Source organism: Squalius cephalus (genome assembly GCF_949319135.1).
Source record: "Squalius cephalus genome assembly, chromosome: 4".
Classification (NCBI taxonomy): domain Eukaryota; kingdom Metazoa; phylum Chordata; class Actinopteri; order Cypriniformes; family Leuciscidae; genus Squalius; species Squalius cephalus.
The window spans coordinates 27,481,364-27,509,253 of NC_137125.1; the positions used below are offsets into that span (position 1 = coordinate 27,481,364).

Sequence of the window (27,890 nt, forward strand, 5' to 3'; positions counted from 1 at the left end):
TTAAATAAATATTTCAAGAAGAATAATAGGTTGTGTCTGTGTTGTGAAATGGGATTAAAGTAGTAATGTATAATAATAATAATAATAATAATAATAATAATACATATATATATACTAGAGGTGGGCATAGATTAATTTTTTTAATCTAGATTAATTTAGAAATTAATCTAGATTAAAATGGCTCATTTGAATTCTGCCGAAGGCATTCAGAATATGTGTGCTACCCAAATAATGACTATAAAAGTAAGTCTTTGAGAACGGGTTTCTCAAGCCAGGTGGCGCATTAGACCAGGGGCTCATCTCCTGTTTCCAAAATGCATCACAAACTGCTTGAGAAAGCTGTTCTACTCATAGACTGTAAAAGGTTACTACTGTACTGTTACCGTCCGTAGGCAACATTAGGTAGGCCTATGTTATTATCAACTACTATAGGCTATCAATTAGGGATGGGCGATATGGCCTAAAATCCATATTGTGATATACATTGCAGCCTCTTGCGATAAAGATATATATTATAATAAAAACCATTTCAGAACAGATTACACAGCTAAATGTTTTTTTTTTTTTTTTTTTTTAAAGGGTGTATGTAGTTTTGAGAACATATATTGTGCAAAACTGTAAGTATACAACATAATTTTGCAGATAAATAAAATTTAAGTACACTAGCTGCAGAGACTTAAGTAGGTCTAATGTTTATTATGGCTTGGAGCTTATGAAACCCCAAATTTAAAATTAGAATATTGTCTAACTGATGTCTTTTCAGTTAAAAAGAAACACAACAACGATTCTTAAAATCGGGCGCAGACAGAGATTATGTGCTACACCACTAAGATATATTGGGAATAATACTTGCGCGCTGGTATTCAGTGATATTTTTCGTTTTGAATTTGAGATGGTAGAACGGATTAGTCGTGTGTTAACTTACCGAACTGTTACACCACACACTCTGTCTATATAGTTTGCTGCTGCTCGTCGGACGGCTTAAATTCGAACCAAGTCCAAATAATGGATGTTGCACCGATCTTTTTCACCAGCTTTCACTTTCAGCCGTGTTTACTTATGATGACGACGAATATGATGCGTTGGTTGCAGCCGGGTGTACCTCACGGCCGCGGGTAGATTGCGTCATCATAGCTCCCAACCCAACTTGGAGAAGAGATTAATGGCGATATTTTTTTTATCGCCCGATAAGAGTCTCGCGTTAACGCAGCACGTTAACGCCGATAACGGCCCACCACTAATATATACATACCAAAAGTATGTCCAAAAAGGTTCAAAATGGAACCCATGCGGTTCATTAATGCACCTTTAAGTAAAGGTTACAATTTGAACCTTTTCAAAAAGGTTCAAAAATTAACCTTAAGGTTCCCCCACAGTTGCAATTTCCAGGAACCTCAAAAGGTTCATTTTTGAACCTTTTCTTCTTAGAGTGTAGGTTAATATAGCTAACCTAATAGCAATTTTGTTTTGTATACGTTTAGAGTGAAAAAGGAATAGGCCTACCATGCAAAAGTTTGGCCATCCCAATAAGCTTAAGCAGTTGCCTACACTTAGAGGTGGCGATATGAGCAAAATCTTATATCTTATATCAAGATATGAGTAATTTTATTTCATAAACAAGAAATACTACATAAAATGTATAAAGTAATCACGTGTATACAAAACATTGCATAGTCTTTTTTGATAAACATTAATGGACGAGGAGAAGAGTCAGGATTATACATTAATAACAACAGTAGGCAAATTTGGATACTGTCACTTTAAGACCGACTGCACGGACCAATTATACTTGTTTTCTTTCTGTTTACTGTTTAAATCACTTAAAACTAATTACTATGTTTACTTGCAAATGGGTTGTTGACATGCCATTTTCACTGTCACATAAGATAAAAATTAATATAATTAATAAATAATATAATTAATTAATTTAAAATGCAGTAAATGGTTAAACAGTTCTTTGTCTTACAAGGACTTTTTTTTTTTTTTTTAGCCAAATCTCAAAATGTTCGTATATGGTGTGACTCATGCATGTTTCAATAATTACAACTTTTATAAATTAACCTGTTAAATTTACATAAATAATTTTTTTTCTTTAAAATTGTATTACTGAAATTTTTTTTTCACATTTTTTAATATTTTTAATATTTTTTTTTTATATTTTTACTGCATATTTGTAAACTACCCAAATAGGTGGTCACTTTGAAACATAGGCATGTATATTTAAAACTGTTCAAGCCATGATGTGCTCACTACTCTCAAACAGCGCGCCTTATAGGCTACTGAAATGAGTTCTCTTTCGCTGCTAGCTAATCGTATACTGGTAACTGTTATATCGCCAATGTCTAACTAAACTGTTAAAATGGTTCTAAACAGGACCAAATAAAGATTATTTGGCTTATAACAATAGCAGAACTCTTTTTGGTGAACCCCTTTTTATGAGGTTCCATTAAGAACTATGCTTTGAAAGTGCTATATAGAACCCTAATGGTGGGTAAAACTTTCTAATTATATTTTATTTTGACTAATATTATTTTTTATTATAGTTAATTTATTTATTGCTGCTTACATGACAGTGCTAAAACAAGAGTTATAAGATGAATACATTAATTTCCTTAACTACCTTGCTAGTTTTTTCAGCTGTGCTGAATAACTGGTACCTTACCTATTGTTGTATTACAAATTTAGTAAATGTTTAAATTAGTTTTCAACATTAAAAGTTAAGACTTTGATTTTAAGTAGGGTCAGTTTCTAGTTAGAGACTCCGGCCAGTCCTGTTTTCTCTATTGTGTTTTAAATGAGTCAGATCACTGAGATTCTCACCTTTCGGAGCCCAGACGTTGAATCGTTAGGTTGATTGGATTAGCTGTAGGGGAGACTTTCACCTTTTGTCTTTAATGGCTCTGGGATGGCTCTTGGAACCGGAGTTCCTGGCCAGTATCAGCATTTGAATAGTTATGCTGATTCAATTGGACTGGTAGTGCTCTCAGAGTAGGGTGTGTTCCCACTTCATTTGCATGCTTTATTCAGAGTCTCCGCCTCTATGTAATCCCTCCCCCTTGGAATGTAGTTAGACTTTGGTGACTGCAGCTACCGACAGCTCGTGTTCTCAATAAAGAATCCTGCTGAAGAAACAACCAAGTCTCCTGGTCTTCGATTCGGAGTTTCCAACACTATCATGCAGAAATTCCTGGCTCTCCTTCTCAAGATGAAACGCTGTTGTTCATTGGCATCTTTGGGGTATTAGCCCTCAAGAAGATATTTCCTCAATTGCATATTCCTGTTAAAATCCATTATTCAAAGATAACATCGAAACTTATGCCTATCATAAACGCAATCAAATGGATGCGCTTAATGTTCTCATTGGATGTTGAAGCACCCATGTGATCTGCGTGCACGAACCGTTAGACCATTCTGAAAAAAAGTGAACAAACATACAAATACACAGCACTTTTTTTAAATACATTTATTTATTCCATATTTTGACTACATTGAATTTAAATTATTATGTGACAAGCATTAAACAAACAAAAATAACAAAATTTGGGGTAAAATAGAGGAGGGTAACATAATTTGGTGACCTTTAAAATAGCCTTATCAGATTTGGTGACCCTATACTGTATGTCTGTTGCTGTTCATGTCAGCCCAAAATGATTTCTACTGTATGAATCTGAGGAGTTCAGACATCACCAGAGTGATAGCTTGCGTTACGTTATGTCAACCCTTAAGCTAACTTAGCTAAGGTCTCCAGCAGACCCTCATTTTAAAAGAGATTTTATATTAACGTTACCTGCCAAAAGTTTAAAAACGTTTTTGAAATAAGTATAGTCTGCTCTCCAAGACTGCATTTGATTACAACTGCAGTGACTGTGCAGTCCGTCATTTTTTTTTCGTAACATTTTTTTGTGTTCAAAATTTGCATAATGAGCGAATACATCATGAATCCATTTTCCAAATCGTGTTTTTCTCTTTCCCTGAATCTCTATGTTACACCTGTAATAAGTGTTTATATTGGGACTATTTTAGACTGGTTCGTGTCTCAGGACCTGCGTGTCTAGTCCATAGATCTAGTCATAGAGAGAAGTAGCTCCGGCTACAATGTTCTTCCGCAAAATGCATGCAGTTCTTTTTATTAACCACTAGAGGACTGCAGCTTTAAAGGGTTAGTTCACCCAAAAATGAAAATTCTGTCAGTAATTACTCACCCTCATGTTGTTCCAACCACGTAAGACCTTGGTTCATCTTCGGAACACAAATTAAGATATTTTTGATGAAATCTGAGTGCTGGGTCACTTCTCCATAGGCTGCTTGGTGGCCCAAACTTGCTGGCCCAGAAAAGTTATTAAAGAGATCGTTAATATAGTCCAAGTGACTACAGTGGCTCAATCTTAAGTATATCAAGCGACGAAAATACTTTTTGTGTGCAAAAACAAACAAAAATAACGACTTTATTCCACTATTGATTTCCTCTCTAGACCTCTAGTTGGTTCGCTTAGTGTTTTTGCGCAGCGCGTCTGTGTTACACGTCACCACGTAGGCTCACTATTGGCCGACGCTGGTCATGTGTGTGATGCGTGATGACGTATAACACAGACGCGCAGCGCAAAAACACTACGAGGCCTAGAGAGAAGGAAATGAATAGTGGAATAAAGTCGTTATTTTTGTTTGTTTTTGCGCACAAAAAGTATTCTCGTCGCTTGATATACTTAAGATTGAGCCACTGTAGTCACATGGACTATATTAACGATCTCTTTGATAACTTTTCTGGGCCAGCAAGTTTCGGTCACCTAGCAGCCTATGGAGGAGTGAGACAGGGCTCAGATTTCATCAAAAATATCTTAATTTGTGTTCCGAAGATGAACGAAGGTCTTACGCGGTTGGAACAACATGAGGGTGAGTAATTACTGACAGAATTTTCATTTTTGGGTGAACTAACCCTTTAATCAAAAACAGACATTTTTGGCACCTTAGTTGTATGTGCAACTCTGCCTAAGCTTTTTGCAGGGGACAGGGTTTTTTGTCTCCACATTATACTACACTTTTTTTTGTTTTTATTAGTATTTAGCAAACAATACAATACAGATAAATACATAAAGAAAGCAACAGCAGAAAATAAATATAGACAAATATAGATGTGGAAAAAACAAGTACCAGACCAATAAACTTGTTGATGACAAACAAGTGCATAATACAAAAGAAAACAAATGAGAAAAATCAAATAAACAACAAAAGACAGAAGGGAATATGGATCTCTACTACATACATATATATATATATATATATATATATACATACACACATACACATATCTACATAGATACAGAAACATTGTGTATCTCCCCATCCAGAATGTATACTACATGTTTTAAAGACAATAACAGTTTAATTACTTTTCTGATTGCCACAATTACTCTTTTTAGAAACAATGAAAAGAAGGGAACCACCTTTAACAAGCTCTGGAGTCAGATGGAGGGCTCGTATTTCCCTTGAGAAACGACTTCATGACATTGCAGAAGACTGTCTATTAGAATCAGAACCAACTCAAACTCACACAGATTCCATCACAAATGATACACAAAGCAGTAATGACTCTAGACTCCCTCACACAGATGACCATTTAGATTCTGTTTGCACAGATGACATTGGAGAAGTGACAGAGAGACAACATGTTTCAGTGCCTGACTCTGAATCAGAATCTGAGTTTGCAGATGAGCCAGTCAGCCTTGTTGAAAGTTTAGCCAATTGGTCTGTACAGTTTGGTGTTTCTATAGTAGCCCTCACAGCCCTCCTTAGTTTGTTGAGATTGTACCACCCAGAACTGCCCAAGGATGCTCGAACCATCCTTAAAACAAAAACTGAATACAAAATCCAGCAGAAATGTGGTGGTTTGTATTACTATAGAGGAATCCTGACAGCTATGCATAACACCATAAGCCAACTAATTGGAAAGATTGCAGATGGCTTTACTTTTAGATTGCAGATAAATATTGATGGCTTGCCCTTATTTAAGAGCTCTAATTTACAGTTATGGCCCATTTTAGGACTTTTCTTGGGTTTCAAACTGAAAGAACCAGTTGTCATTGGGCTTTTTAGTGGTACAAAAAAACCAAATGCCCCTGATGAATTTTTGAGAGACTTTACCGATGAGTTAAAGCAGCTGCATGAAGGCTTCTTTTTTAGAGGAAAAAAAGGTTTTCATTGGGAACTGGATTCTGTTATATGCGATACCCCTGCTAGATCTTTTGTAAAAAACACAAAAGCTCACAATGGATACCATGGTTGTGATAAGTGTCGCCAGCCAGGTGTTTATGTTAACAACAGAATGACATACCCCAGAAATGACTTTGTGTTACGGACTGATTTATCATTTTCAGACAGAGTTGACGAGGAGCATCATCATCATGGACCACATGGATTTTCTGGTCTAGATGTGGGCATGGTGACTAGATTCCCTTTAGATTACATGCATCTTGTGTGTTTAGGTGTCACACGGAGATTGTTAAATATTTGGCTCAGGGGTCCTTTGAAGTTTCGCTTGTCCTCCAGTCTTGTTGATCAGATTTCTCAAAGTCTAATTCAGATGCGTGCATACATACCAGTTGAGTTTGCAAGGAAGCCGAGGTCTCTGAGAGAGCTAGACCATTGGAAAGCTACTGAACTAAGACAATTTCTGTTGTATACTGGCTCTGTTGCTCTGGCACCATATTTAGATTGTGATGTATATAATAACTTTATGTTATTGTATACTGGTATTTGCATCCTTGTCAGTCCTCAGCTGTGTTCTTTGTTTAACAATTATGCAAACACGCTACTTACAACATTTGTAAGTCATTTTGGGGAGCTTTATGGAAAAGATGCCTTAGTGTATAATGTGCATGGCTTGGTCCATCTGTCAGCTGATGCCCAACTGCATGGTTCTTTAGACTCTATCTCAGCTTTTCCATATGAAAATTACCTCCATAAACTGAAAAGGTTTGTGAGAAAGCCAGAATTTCCTCTTGTACAGGTAATAAGGTTATCAGAGGTTGAAGACATCAAGACTGTCGAGCTGCCCTGTAAAGCTTTAAGAATGCAACATTATGTTGGACCTGTTCCTGACGGCCTTCAAGCTACAGCACAATACAGGCAGCTGCAGACTGAACAGTGGTCAATGAAAGTTTCCACCGGCGATAATCTTTTTGCTGTAGACAAAGACATTTGTGTTATCTATAACATTGTTCAGTCTGTCGATGGCATATATATAGTATTTAAAGTTTTAACACAGATGGAAAATTTCTACAACTATCCAATGAGCTCGGATTTTCTCAGAGTATTTATTGTTTCTCAACCTACAGGACCGTTTAGGGTAGCCAAAATATCCCAGATCTCTCACAAGTGTGTGCTCCTTCCTTACAAAGATAAATTTGTTGTCATGCCCTTCTTGCACAGCCAAAGTTATAGTGCACAGATGGATTAGTTCTAGGACATAGCAACATTGTGACGGCCCAGATCCGGCCCACATCTGGCACATATGGAATGATGATGTTAACAGGCATATTAAGGCTGAGATGAGAACAGATTTTGTTGCTCAGATAAAGTCCAGGTCTGGTTTATTTATTTTCTCTTGGCTGACATGTGGCATTGCTATGGCCTGCTTGTCATCCAGATCTGGCAAACAGGAGTGGACCACCCAAGGGTCGTCATTCAACACCACATGTGGACTAGATCATCATTCCTTGTGGGCCGGATCTGGGCAGTCACAATGTTGCTATGTGGGTAGGTGGGGCTGTAAAAGGTGAGGGTTAAAGAGCAGAGTAGTAGGAGACAAAACAAAATTTATGCTGACTAAAGACTGACTTAACACTAAAAAAAGCTGAAAAGACGAAAAGCTGACGAAGAGCTGCTGTACTCCACAAAGGTTTTCTGGAAACTTGTGGATTTTGACAATGTAGGGTTTTTGGATGAATCCTAAAGGCAACAGTTTTGAGATTTGGTGTTGCAAGTTTTAGTTTTTCACCAGGTTTGCACACACTGCAGGAGGGATTTTGGCCCACTCCTCCACACAGATCTTCTCTAGATCAGTCAGGTTTCTGGGCTGTCACTGAGAAACACGGAGTTTGAGCTCCCTCCAAAGATTCTCTATTGGGTTTAGGTCTGGAGACTGGCTAGGCCACGCCAGAACCTTGATATGCTTCTTACAGAGCCACTCCTTGGTTATCCTGGCTGTGTGCTTCGGGTCATTGTCATGTTGGAAGACCCAGCCTCGACCCATCTTCAATGCTCTAACTGAGGGAAGGAGGTTGTTCCCCAAAATCTCGCAATACATGGCCCCGGTCATCCTCTCCTTAATACAGTGCAGTCGCCCTGTCCCATGTGCAGAAAAACACCCCCAAAGCATGATGCTACCACCCCCATGCTTCACAGTAGTTATGGTGTTCTTGGGATGGTACTCATCATTCTTCTTCCTCCAAACACGTTTAGTGGAATTATGACCAAAAAGTTCTATTTTGGTCTCATCTGACCACATGACTTTCTCCCATGACTCCTCTGGATCATCCAAATGGTCATTGGCAAACTTAAGACGGGCCTTGACATGTGCTGGTTTAAGCAGGGGAACCTTCCGTGCCATGCATGATTTCAAACCATGATGTCTTAGTGTATTACCAACAGTAACCTTGGAAACGGTGGTCCCAGCTCTTTTCAGGTCATTGACCAGCTCCTCCCGTGTAGTTCTGGGCTGATTTCTCACCTTTCTTAGGATCATTGAGACCCCACGAGGTGAGATCTTGCATGGAGCCCCAGTCCGAGGGAGATTGACAGTCATGTTTAGCTTCTTCCATTTTCTAATGATTGCTCCAACAGTGGACCTTTTTTCACCAAGCTGCTTGGCAATTTCCCTGTAGCCCTTTCCAGCCTTGTGGAGGTGTACAATTTTGTCTCTAGTGTCTTTGGACAGCTCTTTGGTCTTGGCCATGTTAGTAGTTGGATTCTTACTGATTGTATGGGGTGGACAGGTGTCTTTATGAAGCTAACGACCTCAAACAGGTGCATCTAATTTAGGATAATAAATGGAGTGGAGGTGGACATTTTAAAGGCAGACTAACAGGTCTTTGAGGGTCAGAATTCTAGCTGATAGACAGGTGTTCAAATACTTATTTGCAGCTGTATCATACAAATAAATAGTTAAAAAATCATACATTGTGATTTCTGGATTTTTTTTTTTAGATTATGTCTCTCACAGTGGACATGCACCTACGATGACAATTTCAGACCCCTCCATGATTTCCAAGTGGGAGAACTTGCTAAATAGCAGGGTGTTCAAATACTTATTTTCCTCACTGTAGCTACGGCGTGAGTTCGACGCTAACTGTTAATCTAGTAATATGGATTCATACAAAAATGCTAATATATTTATTGAAGGAAAATGTCAAAAGAATTGTTGTCTTATGGACAATCTTTTCAAATATGTAATTTCTTTTTTTAGATGTTTCTTCTCATCGAATTTATGGAAACAAAGACAGTCAACATCATATCTGAGTCATGGTTCAAGGATGGTGTCACTTGGTGGCCAAATTATAGAAGTGACGAACGTGTAAATAGAGCCATCCAAAAATGTGAAGAGCCAGGAGCAGACTGGAAAAAGTTTGATGTCCGAGTCCTTTCCAGATCTGGTAAGGATCTGCTTTAGAAACAAAATTATGTTATGAAATACACCAACTTTGTAAACCAACTTAACAGATTTTTTTTTTCTTTTCTTTTTTGTTAATCCTGATCAGGTGATTACCTTAAAGCAAGAGACAAACTGAGGGCCTCTCTAACCTGTAATACCTCAGAGTTACAAACAGATGAAGAAGAGGAAGAAGTCATTAGGAAAAGAAAAATTAAGCCAAGGTTTCATATTCCGAGACTGACACATGCATAATTTAGAAATATATTTGTTAATAATAGAGTAGTGTTGTTATAAGTACAGACTTTTGATACCAAGTCGATATTGAAATTTTAAAGGTCCCATTCCATGGATAATTTTATTATTTTATAATGTTTCCTGGGGTGCCCTTATAAAGTTAGTATGTTTTTTAGATATTTTTTTTTTATAATTTAGAAATAAAAGGCATTTTTCCTAGCCTGATTTCATTCCCTGGTTTGAACGCTCTGTTTGAAGGGGCGTGTCTGCTGAGAGACTTCAGCGTAAACGCCCTCTGCTGTGATTGGCTGACATGCTTGCATATGAAATATCTGGCATTACATGTGGAACTATCTGGAAAACTTTTACTATTACAGCTATTATACGTTTTTACTATTACAGCTATCGGGATTAACGAATCGTGAGAAGTTTTTTAAGTATTTAGATCTATTTCAATCACATAAAAGGTTGCAGTGATGAGCATTGAGCAGATGACAGTCTGTTGATCGCGTGAAAAAAGATCTTATCATTGCAACGCAGTTTCTGCACTCACTAATGATTTCACCAATGCAAACATGAGGTATATAAATACAGTAAGAGATTCGTTGAGCAGTGTAACAGCGTCATTGATTTCATAACGAGTTTTGGCAAGTGTCCAGATAAACTCGCGCTGTGTGATTGACAGCTTGGGCGATTGGAAAGGGATTGTTCTTTAATCGCTTTCTGTATATTAATCACAGTTTAAGTAAGATTATTTTCATCCTACTAAGAGAAACGATGTGAAGTTGATCGCTACTTCCATAGTAAATCACTACTTACCGCTTGCTGGAATATAGTTGAAATTGCCCCCTTCGTCAGTATGAAACGCTGAGAGAAGCCTGCTTGATATTATCCCAGGTTACAAAAACAGTCCGTGGTGAAATGGACAGAGCAAACTAACAACTTCGAATTAAACTTTTGCGGTATCCGATTATAGATAAACATCAACCACGCCTGTTGACATTTCACCATCAATACGCCTGTATTCCTGTGGGCGGAGGTGAGTCAAAACACTGTTTTAGTGATGTCATTAAACAAGGAAGTAGAGGGGTGTAGTCCAATCCAGCCGTTTTTTGTAGCCGACTTCTGTTAAATAAAATATCTCGCTTGGCATTGAACTTTGAGCTTTATAATTTTACAGATATTATTTATACTCTAACAACAACATTACACACTAACTAAAGTTTGAAACATGGGATCACGAAGAACGGGACCTTTAAAGAATCTGATCAACAACCCTCAAAATGCTAGGGAAAGGCTGTTATCGTCACATTTTTTAATTTTCAGTACCGACTTGGTACCAAAGTCGGAACTTGTTTTGACAACAGTACTATAGAGCTCACATATTAGGTTGTGCAAACATATTTTTTGCTATGGTGTAATTAGCTTTAATTATCAAAGAAAGCAATGTATTCTTTGTAGAGTGAATATTGTTTCTTACAGTACTACAGAGCTCAGGTTAAACAAAGATTCGTAGTACAGACTTAGTAGGTTAATTTAATATTTAGTGTGCCTAGTTGAGTATACGCAGTTATTAAAGTTTTCAATAAATTTGTTGATGTTTGTAACCATACCCAAAATAATCAATATGGTCTGTTGTAATTTGTTTGTTAGGCAAATCTTTGGTGATACCGATTCCGACAGTGAGCCAGAGGCTGCAAAGAGGAGATACCACAATCTCTCAACTTGTCTACTGCCACTTATTCCTCCACCTACTCCTGACATACCATCAAGTGAATCTTCTTCTTCCACTGGTATATTCCTGTATTTCAGTTGAATCATTTTGTAACCAATGTTTCTGTTAATATCTAGCTGTTTAGTTGTCACATTAAAGGTGCCCTTGCATGGATTATTTTATTGTTTTAGAATGTTCCTGGGGTGCCCTTATAATGTTAGTATGTTTTTTAGATCAAAATTTGTTACAATTTAGAAATAAAAGGCATTATTCCTAGCCTGATTTTAGCCTCTGATTTAAACACTCTGTTTGAAGGGGCGTGTCTGCTGTGAGACTTCAGTGTAAACGCCCACTGCTGTGATTGGCTGCTGTGAGACTTCAGTGTAAGCCTGTTGATCACGTGAATGAAGATCTTATCATTGCAACGCAGTTTCTGCACTCTCACTAATGATTTCACCAACGCAAACATGAGGTAAGTACAGTAAGAGCTTCGTTGTGCAGTGTAACAGCGTCAGGTTTTAGGTGTTCATACTTGAAGGATTTATTAGTATGATACTGAATTATTAGTTAATGTGTTATTCACTTAAAAAAACTAATTACTGTCATTTCCATGTTTCACAGCAGCAGCACCACCACCCTTTAATACAGCTGCAATGCCTTCCAGTCCTCTGCGCCACTGCTCTGTTGGATATGACCCAGATCTGATGCATCCTGAAGATGGATATTATACAGGTAAACTTTTTTTGCTTGCAAGCTTTGCTCATCAAAATGATAACTTATGGGCAAAAACAATGAGTTAATCTGGCCTCTCCCTGGTCTCAGTGCCTCCAGTTGCTATGCCTACCTCTCAACTGCCATCACGCTCTATGGGCCACATCTCTGCCACGCCTCAAACGTCAAATGAGCATTCCTTCAGGCCCACGTTTAGACTGGGGAAGACGGGCACTGGACCTATTCCTTGCTCTGGTAAAATCCTTTAAATTTAAAGCATTCTGTGAGTATGATTTTCCCAATTATATATATTAAGAAAACTTTTTGGTCTTTAAATGCTTCCTTAACTCTTTTTTGTAGCTGCTCAGCTGCACATTCTAACATTGTTAGAAAATGTTAAGGAACAGCAAACGCAGCTTGCCTTTGCTGTCAATAATCTTGCAGCACGACTGGGGACAGAAACTCCTGTGGCTGAAATGCCTCACGGTATTAGTGTTCCACTGGCCACTATGCCTGAAGTTGAGCAGTTGGAGGAGTGGCTGAAAGATTCAAAAAACGCATGGGCTAAACAAAACATGGTGTGTTTATTTTTATTATCTAAAGTGTCACGATTTGGTGTTTAATTTTGTTTCAATAAACTGCATTTGGGTTCTAAGTGCTAGCCTCCAGTGGACCCTAATTACATAAAGCTACTTCACGATTGCTGTGCAAATTTACTCTGTGCCTATAATAGTATTCACTGCTCTCATCTATATTTTCAGATCATTAATCAAAACAGAAAATAGAATTATACAGTTTTATATCATGTATTTTTGTCTTTTCAGATATCTGCTCTGGGTGCTGTGGGAGGACAAAACGTCAAAAACATCACATGGAACATACTGCACAGGCTGTTCTCAGACTCCGTAGCTAAACAAATAAACTGGAGTCAATGGGAAGAAGTCTTTTAAAGAAATGCACACAAGAAGTTTGTTGATCAGTAAGTATGATATAATACCTTTAAGTAATAATAATAATAATAATAATTCATTACATTTATATAGCACTTTTCTAGGCACTCAAAGCGCTCTACATAGAACGGGGAATCTCCTCAAACACCATCAATGTGCAGCATCCACTTGGATGATGTGACGGCAGCCATATTGCGCCAGAACGCCCACCACACACCAGCTTACTGGTGGAGAGGAGACAGTGATGAAGCCAATCAGTATATGGGGATGATTAAGAGGTCATGATGGACAAAGCCCAAGGGGCAGATTTGGGATTTTTAATGACCACAGAGAGTCAAGACCTCGATTTAACGTCTCATCTGAAGGACGGTGCTCTTTGACAGTATAGTGTCCCAGTCACTATACTGGGGCGTTAGGACCCACACAGATCACAGGGTGAGTGCCCCCTGCTGGCCTCACTAACACCTCTTCCAGCAGCAACCTGGTTGTCTCAGGAGGTCTCCCATGCAGGTACTAACCAGACTCAGCTGTGCTTAGCTTCAGTGGGCAACCAGTCTTGGGCTACAGGGTGATATGGCTGTAGTAAACCATCTCCACAAATAATATTTATGGCTAAGATATAACTATTTCTTAAAAATTAATTTCTTACTTTAATTTCTTACTTTAGTAATTCAGTCCCATCAAACTACTTTTGTGATATCTGATTCTGATCAATTTAAAGGGATAGTTCACCCAATTTTTTTAAACTCACTCTCAGTCCATTCAAGATGTAGGTGTCTTTTTTGTTCTTCTTCAGCTGACCAGTAAAGATGTTTAGCTGAAACCATAGTCCTCTGTGATTCTTATAATGGAAGTCAATGCTATCATCACTTTGAGAGTCATAAAAACATACTGTATACCAGCAAAACAGTAAAACCTCAATGTATTGTCAGGTGCCACAGGTATTGAGTTTATTTTGCAGGTGTATGTTTCCCTTTAAATTAATATTTAAATCATTGAAATACCTGTTTATCCCTTAAATGATCTACATTACTGAAGAACTATCAATTTGGAGCTCATTAGTCTGGGGAAGTTGGAGATGTTTATTGCACTTTTTTGTTTTGTTTTCAACAGGAGCTGTAAGGAGTAACCAGTCCTCTACCGCTGCAGCAGACACTGATATTGATTCTTATGCCATCCGTTGGTTCAATCTTGCCTCTGACCGTGGCGGCGGCCGGAAAGAGCGTGCAAGAGCCAAAGAGGCATTAACTGAGGTAAATTTAAGATAGAAGCAGCATAAGGGGGGGGGGGGGGGGGGGGGTTCACATTTTACAAGCCATCAGGGTGGTTCCCCAAGAACTAATGGAAAGATTTCTCAGTCTAATTCAGATGCGTGCAGAACGTTAATCTATAATCCCTTAGGAACGTTCTCCTGGTTGCATTTGCATGAGAAATCTGACTGCTGAGGGGCTCAACATGTCTCTGATTGGCCATTGTGTCCACGGCTCAAAATATATAATGTCTGTGATTGGCTACAATGATCAACGTTTCAAAAACATGTCTTCATCCAGCACTTACACAGCGTTTCAAATCTGGCGTCTATCAGCGGATCCATCTATCGGTGATAAGCGGTCGGTGAAAACAACATGTTTTTGAAACATTGATCATTGTAGCCAATCACAGCCATTATATACTGTATGTTGAGCACATGGACACAATGGCTAATCAGAGACATGTTGAGCCCCTCAGCAGTCCGATTTCTCATTTAATGGTAATTACATCTACTGTTTTCGTTAAAGTCCCTGAAAAGGCAATTCTATAAAAAATTTCTAAACACATCATAAATGCTAGAAATGCATTGCTAAAACATATTACAAAGACTGAGAGCTGTGAAGTACTGAATTGTGGAGTTAGACCGTTAAACAGTTTTTCACCATTGCTGTGATCTGGATTTTTTGGGCGGGGCTAAAACGGGGGCTCGATTATGCACTGAAGCCACCGAGCTCTTGGACACGCCCCTATTTGATGACGCACTAGAGTCACTGAGCCTATCGCAGCTCAATCGCGAGTTACTATCAGCCTACAGTTTACTAGCTACTATGCCCACGGCTCTGGCTATGCCTTCGTCACATAAATGCATATAACCTGAATGCGATCACTTCCAAAACAGATCGGTGTCCTTATTTAAATTTCCAAAAAATTATCATATCAAGAAGAGGTGGATTAATCTTGTGAAGAGCTAACGTTACCTTGATGGAGAGCTGATGATCACCACCAACACCCACCTCTGTAGAGATCAGGAGTTAGTCAACTTAGTTAGCAACGATGGTTTTGGGAAACGCACCCCAGTTTATAAACTTTCGTCGGAGACAACTGGAATTCAATGATAATCCATTGTTACTGGTGGTGAATGGGGCCGAACCGACTATCTCCCGCCTCGGCCTTCATCCTCCCTTCGCGCCGACAACTGGTGCCATCATTGGCAGCGCGTGCCCACGAGACTGCGTGAGTCATCTTTCCCGCGAGTGGGCGTGGTTTCAGCGCAGCCAGCGGACACGCCCCCAGCGTTTGAGAGCTGAGAATACGGCTCATTCTTTCGAGATTTTGATAGCTTATTTTATTTACTTGGCGGCTTTTTTAATCATTCAAATTGGGCTGGGTGGCTAATAACACATATTTCTGTGGTATGACAAACTCATACTTAATTTTGACTTTACAGGGACTTTAAAGACTAGTTTACAAATAAAAAAACAGCAGTGTCATAATATTATATTATTAGCCCAAATACAGACAATACAACTTAACTTAAAATAGGTCCATTTATAGTCAATCAATAGTCTGTTTCTGAACTCTGCTTCAATAGATCTCAACAAAACTAATGGCTTTTTTCTTTGTCTTTTGTTTGCAGATGCCTCATGGGAATTAAACGGCAGTTCTGAAGGGGTTTGTAGTTCCATGGCTTTCCTACCCGTTCTGTTTGGTTCTTGTTGTATGATGAACATTTTTGGGATTCAGCTTTTTGCGTCCTCTTTGCTACTCAAGACTACGGAGCCCCTAAAGGGACGTGGTGGTGGAAAATTTTTTAGGTTGGGAGATTTTTTTTTTTCATATCTTTTGCGTTCCCCCGAGAAACTTTGCGTTCCCTCGCAAAACTTTTGTGTTCCCTCGCAAAGTTATTTGCGTTCCCACGCAAAACTTTTGCGTTCCCTCGCAAAGATATTTGCGTTCCCACGCAAACTTTTGCGTTCCTACGCAAAACCTGTTTTGAGCTCGGACAGACACTTAATGTCCCGCTGGCAGTGTTTCAGAGCTCCGTACGTTAATGGAGCGTTTCATAGTGTTTGAACTTGGACTCTAAAGAAATGCGGTCAGTGCTTAACTCAAGGAGTTCAGTGAAGCTGGCAATATTCATATAGGCTATTCGAACTTCCCTATTCTTGAGCTAAACGTTGTTAAAGCACAAAGGACACCTATTTACAATCACAGTATAGACAACCAGCTACAACCCAATTCTCATCAAAACGAGCTTTATAATATCAATTTGTCTCTAACCAGACGAATGAGAGACAAGTCCAAATAAGGGGCCGTCTGTAAAGTGCAAATCCCACAAACCTTCTGCACATTTTATATTATTGAACATATTCAATAGCTTCACTGTGATCACACTGTAGGCCTACTGTCACCAAATTCAGTTCACACATCACTGCTCTCCTGCTGGTTATACTACATAGTTTGATTAAAAAAAAAAATTTTGCATCATTTTTATAATTATTTATTATGAAATATAATCAATAACTTCACCCTTTTTAGAAAATATATTATAAATAACTTCACACTGTTATACAGTGATGCCATCAAATTCAGTAAGTAAATATAATGCAAAAGCTGCGTACAGTACCAATATAATTTGTGTAAAGAATAGGCCTACTTACTTTTTTATGTGCAATTACTTCCCAAACTAAGTGTTGTAGGCCTATAAACAACATTAGAACAGTGATGTGTGAACTAAATTTGGTGTGTTACAGTGAAGTTATTGAATATTTTTCATAATATAAAATGTGCAAAAGCAGTGTAGTATGACCAGTGGGTCACCATTGATATGTAAACTGAATTGGGTGGCACTACAGTTTGTAACATTGAAGTCAATGACTATTTTTGACTATGAGTTGATGCTGTAGTCGTTTTTGGGTTATATTGCACTTTGCAGACGGTCCCTTTGAACTTGTCTCTGCCGCCTGCTCATAGAGATCCATTTAGCCTATATTATAAAAGCTTGTTTTGATGATAATTGGGTTGTAGCTCGTTGTCTGTTACTGTGATTGTAAATAGGTGTCATTTGTGCTTTAACAACGTTTAGCTCAAGAATAGGGACGTTCGAATAGCCTATGTGAATATTGCCAGCTTCACTGAACTCCTTGAGTTAAGCACTGACCACATCTTTATATTTGAGTCCAAGTTCAAACACTATGAAACGCTCCATTAACGTACGGAGCTCTGAAACACTGCCAGCGGGACATTAAACAGGAAGTGTCTGTCCGAGCTCAAAACAGGTTTTGCTTTCCCACGCAAATATCTTTGCGAGGGAACGCAAAAGTTTTGCGTGGGAACGCAAATATCTTTGCGAGGGAACGCAAAAGTTTTGCGTGGGAACGCAAATAACTTTGCGAGGGAACGCAAAAGTTTTGCGTGGGAACGCAAAGTTTCTCGAGGGAACGCAAAATGCAAAAGATTTGAAAAAAAAAAATTCTCCCATCCTAAAAATGTTTCCACCACCACGTCCCTTTAGGGGCTCCGTACAAGACCACCTTGTGTTTTTGGGACAAATAAAGTGTGTTAGTACACAGCACAAGCATGTTAATGTATTCTTTATAATATAAATTGAGAAGTTCTGAGATGAACTATTTGTGTACCACTGTTTGAAACTTTGTAAGCCCAGCAAGTACTTAAGTGGTTTATGAACTAACATCTAAAGCTTGTTTTTGTAACTTATCTGAAGAATCAGAGAATCAGTTACAGTCTGTTTTGTCTTGTTAAATTAGAAAACTTACTGCATCAAACGTAAATTATTATATTTTAATGTGAAACTACTTCTACTACACTAATTGCAAGGAATGTCTTGCTTTCATAAACCAACAAGCCACTAATAAACCACCTTTCTTCCTGAGTATGAACTTTGATTTTAGCTCTTGTGAAAAAATTATCAAAAGAAAAGTGTGGCACTGTTTTTGCATTTTGTTTATTCAAATAAATGGAAGATGGATCAAAATAAAAGCCCTTGAATGTCAAATTTGTTTTTTTCCGAATGCATGATTATTGTAAAATAGTGGGCAGCTGTGAATTAGTGCTAACACAGGTGGTATTTTAGTGTAAAGTGTCAATTTTCATGTAAACTTCTAAAGCCTACTTGCAACTTTTTGTTGCCTAAGCATTTTATGTTAAAACCTAACAGAAAAAATATCAGTGGTATAAGACTATAAGATATTAGATCATGTGAGAAGATTCTTGAAATTTTAGATATGTATACCTCTTATACTTTTTAGAGAGAGAGCGAGTGTGTGTGTACGGTCTACAAAATGAGCTGGCCCTTGAATATTCAAATTTACTCTGTCCAAATTTTTTTGAATGCATGATTATTGTAAAGTTGTGGCTATGAGTTAGTGCTAACTAGTTTATCAAGTGATATTTTAGTGTACAAAAGTGTTCAATACATTAATTGTCTTTACATCTAAATCAGTACTTTCAACTTTCAAGCATTTCATGTTAAAACCTAACAGAAAAAATATCAGTGGCATAAGACCATAAGATATTATATAATGTATATGAGAAGATTCTTGAAAATTCTAGATATGTATATTACTAGAGTGTGTGTGTACGGTCTACAAAATGAGCTGGCCCTGATCCGGCCCTTATCCGGCATGGATCTGGAACAGATTCAAAACAGAGCTGTTTTGAATCAGAGCTGCTTTAACAGAGCTGTTTTGAAAACTGGGCCAGCTCCGGATTCCTTTATGGCGATTTGCTTTAATCGCCATAAAGGAATCCGGAGCTGGCCCAGTTCTGGTCCGGATGAGGAAAAAACGGATCCGTGCCGGTATCCGTTGCGCGGATCTGGCCCAGAACTTACGAAGTGTCTGGGCCAGATCTGGGCCAGATGATTTTTGCTATCTGGGTAGTTACTTATGGATTAAAAAGTACCGTTGTATCAGTGCTGCGCGAGCTCTCTATCACAAACACAGACACAGAGAGAGAAGATAATTGTAAAATGAAAATTGACGTGCTAAGTTTAAATTTTGTTCTTGCTTGTGTTTTTTTATGTCAAAATGTCATAAAGCATTTTGTATTATCCATCCGTCTTTAAAATTCGTTAAATGACGGACGTTTTACTGTTAACACAGCCCTCATTATATGTCGGATTCGTCTAACTTATACTTGATATTCTTTTTAGAAAAAGTGATTCGTTTTGCTATTATTGGACTCCTGTCTATTCATTGTCAACTGTTTTCTATAAATATGTTTGTATTGGCTAACATTTATTCAGCTAATGCGTGTCCTGTTTAAAATGTACAATGTTCGAATGCAAAGACAGCACGTCACAAATAGAAGCCCTTTTTTCTGTGGGATTTAATATCATATTTGGATATTGGAATAATACATTAAGTAGCCTATCTTAGATGTACACACAATGTTCCCGGGTTTTTTTTAATTTTTTTTTACTGTTTTCTAGGGGTTTCTTAATTTTAGACTAGTTGACCAGCACACATTATATGCAATGCAATATAATGCATGTCTTTCTTTTATATTTTTAGGGTGACAATTTTACCACCATTCCAGGACTGTAGATGTACAATAGCGGTGCAAATTGTACATTTATGTATAATTGATGTGCATTGTCCCTGTCAAATAAAGCTGAAATAAATAAATAAACAGGAAAGCTCAATTAAACAATACAACAACAAAAAAAAAAAAAACAGACTGACTCTCCCTAGCGACCCTATATATGTAATAGTGTAAGTATATATTTGATCTGTGTAACAATAATTTAATCTGATGACTCAATAGGTGCAATTCACTTTATTTCACTCAAAATTACCACAGGCATAAAACAAAAAAATACACAAGTATCAATGAATTTTACAGTGAACATGACAGAATATGAAAGCTGAGTCTTTCAGTAGGGGAAAAAAAGTAAAATAAAGTCTTATCAAAAAAGTAAAGATTATTGAAACAAAAATCTCGCAGATTTCATTAAAATATCTTTTAAAGAAAGTCTTACGGGTTTAGAACAACAGGAGGGCGAGTAAAATCTGAAACTCTTTCCTCAGTGATGACAGGTTTAAGGCTTCTCTCAAATGTGAATACTCATGTGCCTGTTAAAGCTTCCTTTTTGAGAAAAACTCTTTCCACACTGAGAGCATGTGTAAGGCTTCTCTCCAGTATGTATTCTCATGTGGCTCTCAAGGCTTCCTTTTTTAGTGAAACTTTTTTCACATTGTTGGCAGGTGAAAGGCTTATCTCCTGTATGAATTCTCATGTGAACTACAAGATTTCCTTGTTGATCAAAACTCTTTCCACACTGAGGGCATATGAATGGCTTTTCTCCAGTGTGAACTCTCATATGGACTTCAAGGTTTCCTTTTTTAGTGAAACTCTTATCACACTGTTGGCAGGTGAAAGGCTTCTCTCCAGTGTGAACTCTTATGTGGACTATAAGGTTTCTATTTTGATCAAAACCTTTTCCACAATAAGGGCATATGAAAGGCTTTTCTCCAGTGTGAATTCTCATGTGCCTGTTAAGGCTACCTTTTTGAATAAAACCTTTTCCACACTGATCACATGTGAAAGGCTTCTCTCCAGTATGAAGTCTCATGTGCCTTTTAAGGGTTCCTTTTTGAACAAAACTCGTTCCACACTGAGTGCAAATGAATGGCCTCTCTCCAGTGTGAATTCTCATGTGGACTCTAAGGTTTTTGTTTTGAATAAAACTCTTTCCACACTGTTGGCAGGTGAAATGACTTGTTGCTCCTGTCTGTTGAGCTCTTTTTTGTGAGTAAGTTTTTTCACTCTGTGAGCAACTAAAGTCTCCAGTTATGAAATCATGATGTTTCTCATAATGATCTTTCTCTTCCGTTTCATTCAGTTCTGGACTCTCCTCTTTCAGTGCCATCAGGTCTACGGCAAAAAGAGACCAATGCAAGTTAACCCCAGTTTAATAGCACCAAGCAACAGACATTAAAAACAATAAGACATGTAAAACATCAAAACAAAAAACATATAGGCTAGATTAAGGGTGCCCAACCAGTCGATCGCGGTCGACCTGTCAATCTTTATTTAATCTTACAAGATCACTGATTAGCCTACGTTTAGCTATGCGCTGGCCGGAGGAGGAGGGGCGGAGCTACGAGGAGCTATGAGCTGTGAGGTTTTGCTTGACAGTCTAATCGAGTAACAAGATTTAACACAAGCTGTTTTAATGCTTTTCATTGGTTGTTAAATATTTGTCAAATTCACTGACATACATAAAGTTTGACCAATAGCATTGATTTATTAAAAAAATAACAGCGAAGAAATGATGGGCTGAATTCGAAATCGCATACTAACATACTCATACCAGTGGCGGATACAGAACGTCATTTATAGGTGGGCCTGGTGAATATACGGAGGGGCCTCGGGTTTTTTAAGCTTATACACACCTGATTCCCGGGCTCCGTATTAGAGCTTTCACACTGAGCGCGGATGCGGTCTGGCGATGCGTTCCATGTGCGGTGCGTAGAGGCTACAGCAGTGCAGAGATCGTTTCCGCACCGAGTCTATTTTTGCTGTGCTGCACGCGCTGAATTAAAGTGCCAGCGCATGGTTCGTGGTCAAAATGAACACAGATTGACATGAAAATATAATAATCTCACCATAAATGTGTTTAATTAAATAAAATGTAGTAATCTCACCATAAATGCATTTAATTTAATTATACTCTTTTTCACAGCCATCTTTTTAAGGCTAGCCTACTTTAAAACCGGGGTAAAGCAAAGAAAACTACAATTTACCTCAACAAGGCGACATAATGAACAACACTCGTCTCATTCGTGGAGGTGAAAAAACAAGTTCTTTGTGACATGCAAGATTTATTGTATTAAAACTTAAATGCAAAAGAAAGGGCATGAGAGTCGGCTGTTTTTGTCCATTTTAAGTTTTAATTTAAAATCTTTGCGATTTTAATATAAGTACATGGTTAAATATTTTACCACTTGCTTGGAGCAACTTAAAATATTTATAGAAGTAGCACTGAATGATACGTTGTTTAAATTGTGTTAAAACGTTTATTAAAGAGTGTATGTGTACAAAGAGAATCGCAATGATGACAAAACTTTTTTTAAATAAAAGTTGCTGAATAACTTCTGGATCATTTGAAATACAAATAGTGAGTATGTTTTTGATGAAAAAGCCACTAACGTTAAGTGTCTCACGACCATCCTCCTCCTCCTCAGGTATGACATGGTCCAGAAGTAGCCTATATCATCATCTAGACATGTGTGTTTTTTTTTTAAGTGTGTCAATGATAGCTGTTTAGCCGTAGCTCAGTTAGGTTGCGACAGAAAACTTTTGGTCCGAAACGCGTCCGCGCCCGTGGTTTTGCTTGATAGCATCACTGGACTGACACGTGATATGTCAACATATCTGATTGGGTGGGCCACCGATCAATCGTGCCCACCCAGGCCCACCCATAAATCCGCGCCTGATACTATTTCAAATACATATCAGAAATAGCAAGAGTAGTATGTTAGGACGCTAATCTGAATTCAGCCATGATTTTAGCTAGGCACGTTAAATTATTAGTAGGGACTCCCTGGCATTCCGGCTCGTTGACTCAGCTCACTGAAAAGATCTTTTGGGTCACAAACGGCTCTTTAGAAAATAAATGTTTTAACTATGACTTTGACTATGATAGGTGTGAAAACAATTCTAATTAAATTATTAAACGAAATCACACTCACAATGTCTAACAATTTTTTTTAAATGCCTTGATTTGTTATAAAAAAACCATTTCCATTTAAATGACATCTTTTTAATGTATAGAAACAACATTCAAAACAATAATATAATAGAACCCATATTAAAGAAAAAAAAAAAAAAATTCAGAAAAATAAATAGGCCTAACTGAAAGGATTAAACTGGTCTCTTTTTCTCTCTTCTTTATTGCCATGTTATAACCAGCACTCTAGCATTATAACTAGCATGAACACACACTATTATTTTAAATAAAATTATTCAATAGTTCATTATTACATAATTATTTAATTTCTATATAGGCTATATTTTTAAAAATAGAGTCGGCTCTTCTCCATTATATATGGATTAGAGCTACTTTTCTGTTTGTTTTGTGCATATTAAATCTGCAGATGCGCTGTGAGTAGCGACTGGCTTTCTGTTTGGACTGGTAGATCTCGGCACATTGATAAATCTAAAAGTAGATCTTTGTTCAAAAAAGGTTGGGCTCCCCTGGGCTAGATCCTACCAACTACAGCCAAGAACAAACTACATGGGTGAAAAGGGGTGACACTAGACAAAATTTCAATAGGAAGAATCGTCAACAGCTCTGTCTGGTCTACAAAGTACGTTTCACAACCAAACACACATGATACAGGAGTGATAGTGATACAGGAAATGACAGAAGATCAAGAGATTGGATTTCTTCCTGTTAAAAAAGGTAGCCCTCAAGAAACTTTGCGATCCAAAGTTGTCTGTGCGCTGATATGCTGCGAAAAAGAAAAAAGAATAAGAAGGAGAGAATGGTTGCTTGCAGAAGCCATGCTTGCTGATGTTCTTTTGCAGGTCTATGACTCTCCTCCCCATGAACATTCCCTTGCCCTGTATCTTGCTCTCTTATGGCTCGTTTCCACCAAGCGGTACGGTACAGTACAGTACGCAATTATTTCCGTTTCGACTGTCAGAATTTGTGAATGGTACCAACATACCGAACCGTACCACTTTTTTGGTACCCGTTGATTGGTTTACAGAGAATCGTCACTTGTGCGTGCTACAAGGGGAATGACAACACAAGAGGCGCCATTTTTTACTATACAGTTGAAACACAATGCCAATGCAACAGTCTTCTTCTTGTGACAAACAGCCACATGCCGAGAAGCAAGAACAAGATCTGCTGTATGTCCTCCATTGTTGTTTACTGTGTTGCGTTCTTCTTCGCGTGAGAATGACGTCGATCACTACACCACGCCTATCAAGTAAAGGTGCTGTTGGTGTTGGAAACACAAGCTGGATCAGGATTTACCGTCCCGAATTGTACTGTACTGCACTGAACTGTACTGTTGCGCTCAGTGGAAACGAGCCATTATTGGCTGTAGGTCGTCATTTCCAGTACAAAGCAAGTGGATTTAAACGCGTGCATGCAAGCCTGCTGGTCATTTGATAATGAGAAGAGCAGCAAGCAACATGAGAAAGGGCTTGACTTGTAGTGAAGTTTTAGAGATGATTATGCAGCCTGACCCTTCCAGCGAGCTGCAGGATGTATCGTCTTCTCCCTCTGACACCACATACTCAGATTTGGATGTGGCACCCTCATCATCCTCTCTAGCTTCCACTGAAGGCGAGGAGGATTCGGAGGATCCTGGATCTGGGTGGACTGGGAGAAACGGCGAAGTGTGGTTTTCCACTAACGCGGAGACAACTCCCTTTCTTCAGCCTGCCAGAGGCGTGACTCCAGGGCCGACGCGTTATGCCTTCGCAAGGGTCCAGAACATGGATTCCGTGTTCAATCTGTTTTTTACGGAGGAGATGATTGACCTCATTGTCAGCATGACTTGTGTCAACACATACATGTTTGTACATACAAACATGTATGACTATGCCTTGTGATGGCATAGCGCGTCGGCCCTGGAGTCACGCCACTGGCAGGCTGAAGAAAGGGAGTTGTCTCCGCGTTAGTGGAAAACAACACTTCGCCATTTCTCCCAATCCACCCAGATCCAGGATCCTCCGAATCCTCCTCGCCTTTAGTGGAAGCTAGAGAGGATGATGAGGGTGCCACATCCAAATCAGGATCTGACTCTCCTGAGTCTGTGGTGTCAGAGGGAGAAGACGATACATCCTGCAGCTCGCTGGAGGGGTCAGGCTGCATAATCATCTCTAAAACTTCACTACAAGTCAAGCCCTTTCTCATGTTGCTTGCTGCTCTTCTCACCATCAAATGACCAGCAGGCTTGCATGCACACGTTTAAATCCACTTGCTTTGTTTTTGTTTAGTCTGCATTTCTCACCATCAAAAGGCAGCAGATGCATAAATACACTTACTTTGTTTTTGTTTACTCCATGTAGTTCTGAGAGTTGAGGTGCATATTTTGATTTTCTCAGATGCATCAAGGTGAGTTCACACACACACACACACACACACACACACACACACACACACACACACTTTATTATGCTATTATACTCCATATAAACTCCATATAACTCCATGTAAAAGCCAGAAACTAAGCTTTTTTTGGCACAGGCCTATCTAAAGGGTTAATGGTGCCACCTGGTTATCAACAGTAAAAATTACAAATTTTACCTCTTCCCAACAGGGAAAACCACCAACAATCAAAAATGCATGATTATATGGTGTCATGGCTTTGCAATCAAAAAATGTGGTTATAATGGAAGTCAATGGGGCAAAAACAGCCACGAACAGTAAATGAGGGAGAAAAAGTTAAAATCTGATGCTGCACAAAAACTAACAATGCATCAAAACCAATGTTGTTTCTAATCTTTGACATGTCCAAGACTGTGATAAAAGGTTAAAAAAAATCCAGTCCACAATCACATTTTATATTGAAAATGAGTAATTTTGTGTTTTTTTCCCCCCCAAATCAGTGACATCATTTACGAATTTGGCAATTAAAGAGTTAAAATCCTGAATTTTTTTTAAACATTTAATATTTTTGAGCAGGACTGAGGTTGATTAATAGATTAATGCAAAAAAAATGGAAAAAAATATTTATCTGATACATTTTTACAGCAGTTTAAAGTAGTGGCTGTTTTCAGCCACGAAACATAACGAAAGGATGTAAATTTAAACAATGCACAAGGGTTAACTCTTTGCTTTCTTTAGGACATGGGAGTGCAATCCTGCTTCTGGAGGGCCACTGTCCTGCAAACTTTAGCTCCATCCCCAATTAAACACACCTGAACCAGCTAATCAAGGTCTTACTAGACATACTAGAAATGTCTAGGCTAGTGAGTTGAGGCAAGTTGTAGCTACCTCTGCAGGACAGTGTCCCTCTAGGACCAAGTTTGGACACCCCAGCTTTAGGAGATGTTCCAATTACTTTAAGCTGGCAGTTATCAAACCCACTTTAAACCGGTTCTCCTGAGTCAAGCTTTTTTATGTCTAAAATATGTTTAGCAGAGTTATAGTATTTGGGAACAATTTCAGTCTTGATTTAAACCCCATTGTAGCACAGAAACAAAAAAGAAATAATTAAAATGACATCTCTCTTCTAGTGCTATTAGTTCCCTTTCGAATTATCTACCATCTCTTGGAAACCGTCCCGATGCTCATTCCCTTCAGACATAAAGAAAATGGCTTAGGTCTGCGTCATGTCGTCCAGCCTGTAGCCACTTACCTCAGCAACACACTCTATTATCTATTTCATAAACAGAAAGGATTGGGTGGCTATGAGAGTAGCTAGATGGCATTCCAGCTGGATCTAGCGGAGGAGGAGCTATTTTTGGGCCGGGCAATTTGCACTACATCGAGGCAGTATGCGTCATTCCGTCATGCATTTTTGATAGACCTAGGGCCGGCCCGAGGCATAAGCGAACTAAGCGGCTGCTTGGGGCCCCCTCGCCACCAGAGGGCCCCCCAATCGATTTTTTTTTATTTTTTTTTTTACATATTAATTAACTTAAACAAGTGACATAAATGAATGAATGGATTAATAATTCAAGACAAGAAAATTCTGATTTCATGATCAATATACCTGCCTACAACTGCTGCTGTGTCTGCCAGTGTTTGAGTAATGTGCATGACCTCGCGTGCATAGACAATTCGTGCACAAAGTCACGGTAATGTGTGTGTGTGTGTGTGTGTGTGTGTGTGTGTGTGAGGCGCGGGCGCGATCGAACAGTGGAAACATAAAAACATACTCCGTCATGTTCATACAAGACATCATTCAAACTGCAAAGTGTTGCAAAACGTTGGAGGATATTTTGCAAATAATTTTTTTAATAGCCTATGTTTTGTGACAGTTTGTTTTCAGAAGTTTCATAGAGTTAGTAAAAGAGTAAAGAAAAAGTTAAAACTTTAAGTATCTATTTTTTATTAAGTATTTATTTTGTGTTAATACATAACCTCATTGTACTAATTTATAATGTAACATTATAGCTTGACATTGTGTCAATAATCGTCAAGCACAGGTGACTCCGCGTGGTGGGAGGGGGCCCCCAAATCAAATTCTGCTTAGGGCCCCCAAAAGGCTCGGGACCAATCCGAACAGTCTAACTCGGCTCAGGGGCTTTCTCGCCCTTGGTCCAGTTGGTGCTACAAGTGTGGGCGAGTCTTCTCCTCCTCCTTTGGAGACGTGGATAAAGGACGACTTGGGGAGGAACTGGTCAAGATTCTGCTGTCTGACTTGAAACGACCGCCTTCCGTTGGATTCTT

General features: G+C 38.5%; 1 protein-coding gene across 2 annotated transcripts; it reads left to right on the forward strand.

Annotated features, from left to right (window-relative positions):
• Positions 1–4,683: 4,683 nt before the first annotated feature.
• On the forward strand, positions 4,684–16,275 carry LOC307156840 (uncharacterized protein). 2 transcript variants are annotated; one of them, XM_079868519.1, is made up of 11 exons: positions 4,684–4,890; positions 9,461–9,647; positions 9,753–9,867; positions 11,534–11,673; positions 12,216–12,326; positions 12,417–12,560; positions 12,666–12,883; positions 13,130–13,284; positions 13,349–13,765; positions 14,369–14,508; positions 16,143–16,275. In XM_079868519.1, exons 1-8 carry the CDS (start codon positions 4,885–4,887, stop codon positions 13,253–13,255), a joined length of 1,047 nt encoding a protein of 348 aa, XP_079724645.1. In that variant the 5' UTR covers positions 4,684–4,884; the 3' UTR covers positions 13,256–13,284; positions 13,349–13,765; positions 14,369–14,508; positions 16,143–16,275. The 2 variants fall into 2 exon arrangements, with proteins under 2 accessions (XP_079724645.1, XP_079724646.1); XM_079868520.1 differs by lacking the exon at positions 14,369–14,508 and having other exon boundaries at positions 13,360–13,765.
• Positions 16,276–27,890: the final 11,615 nt, after the last annotated feature.

Bases quoted from the DNA above. Each gene is read 5' to 3' on its own strand.
- LOC307156840 (XM_079868519.1), top strand. The intron at 11,674-12,215 runs GTATATTCCTGT...CATGTTTCACAG, and splicing joins TGAATCTTCTTCTTCCACTG to CAGCAGCACCACCACCCTTT. The intron at 12,327-12,416 runs GTAAACTTTTTT...CCCTGGTCTCAG, and splicing joins TGAAGATGGATATTATACAG to TGCCTCCAGTTGCTATGCCT.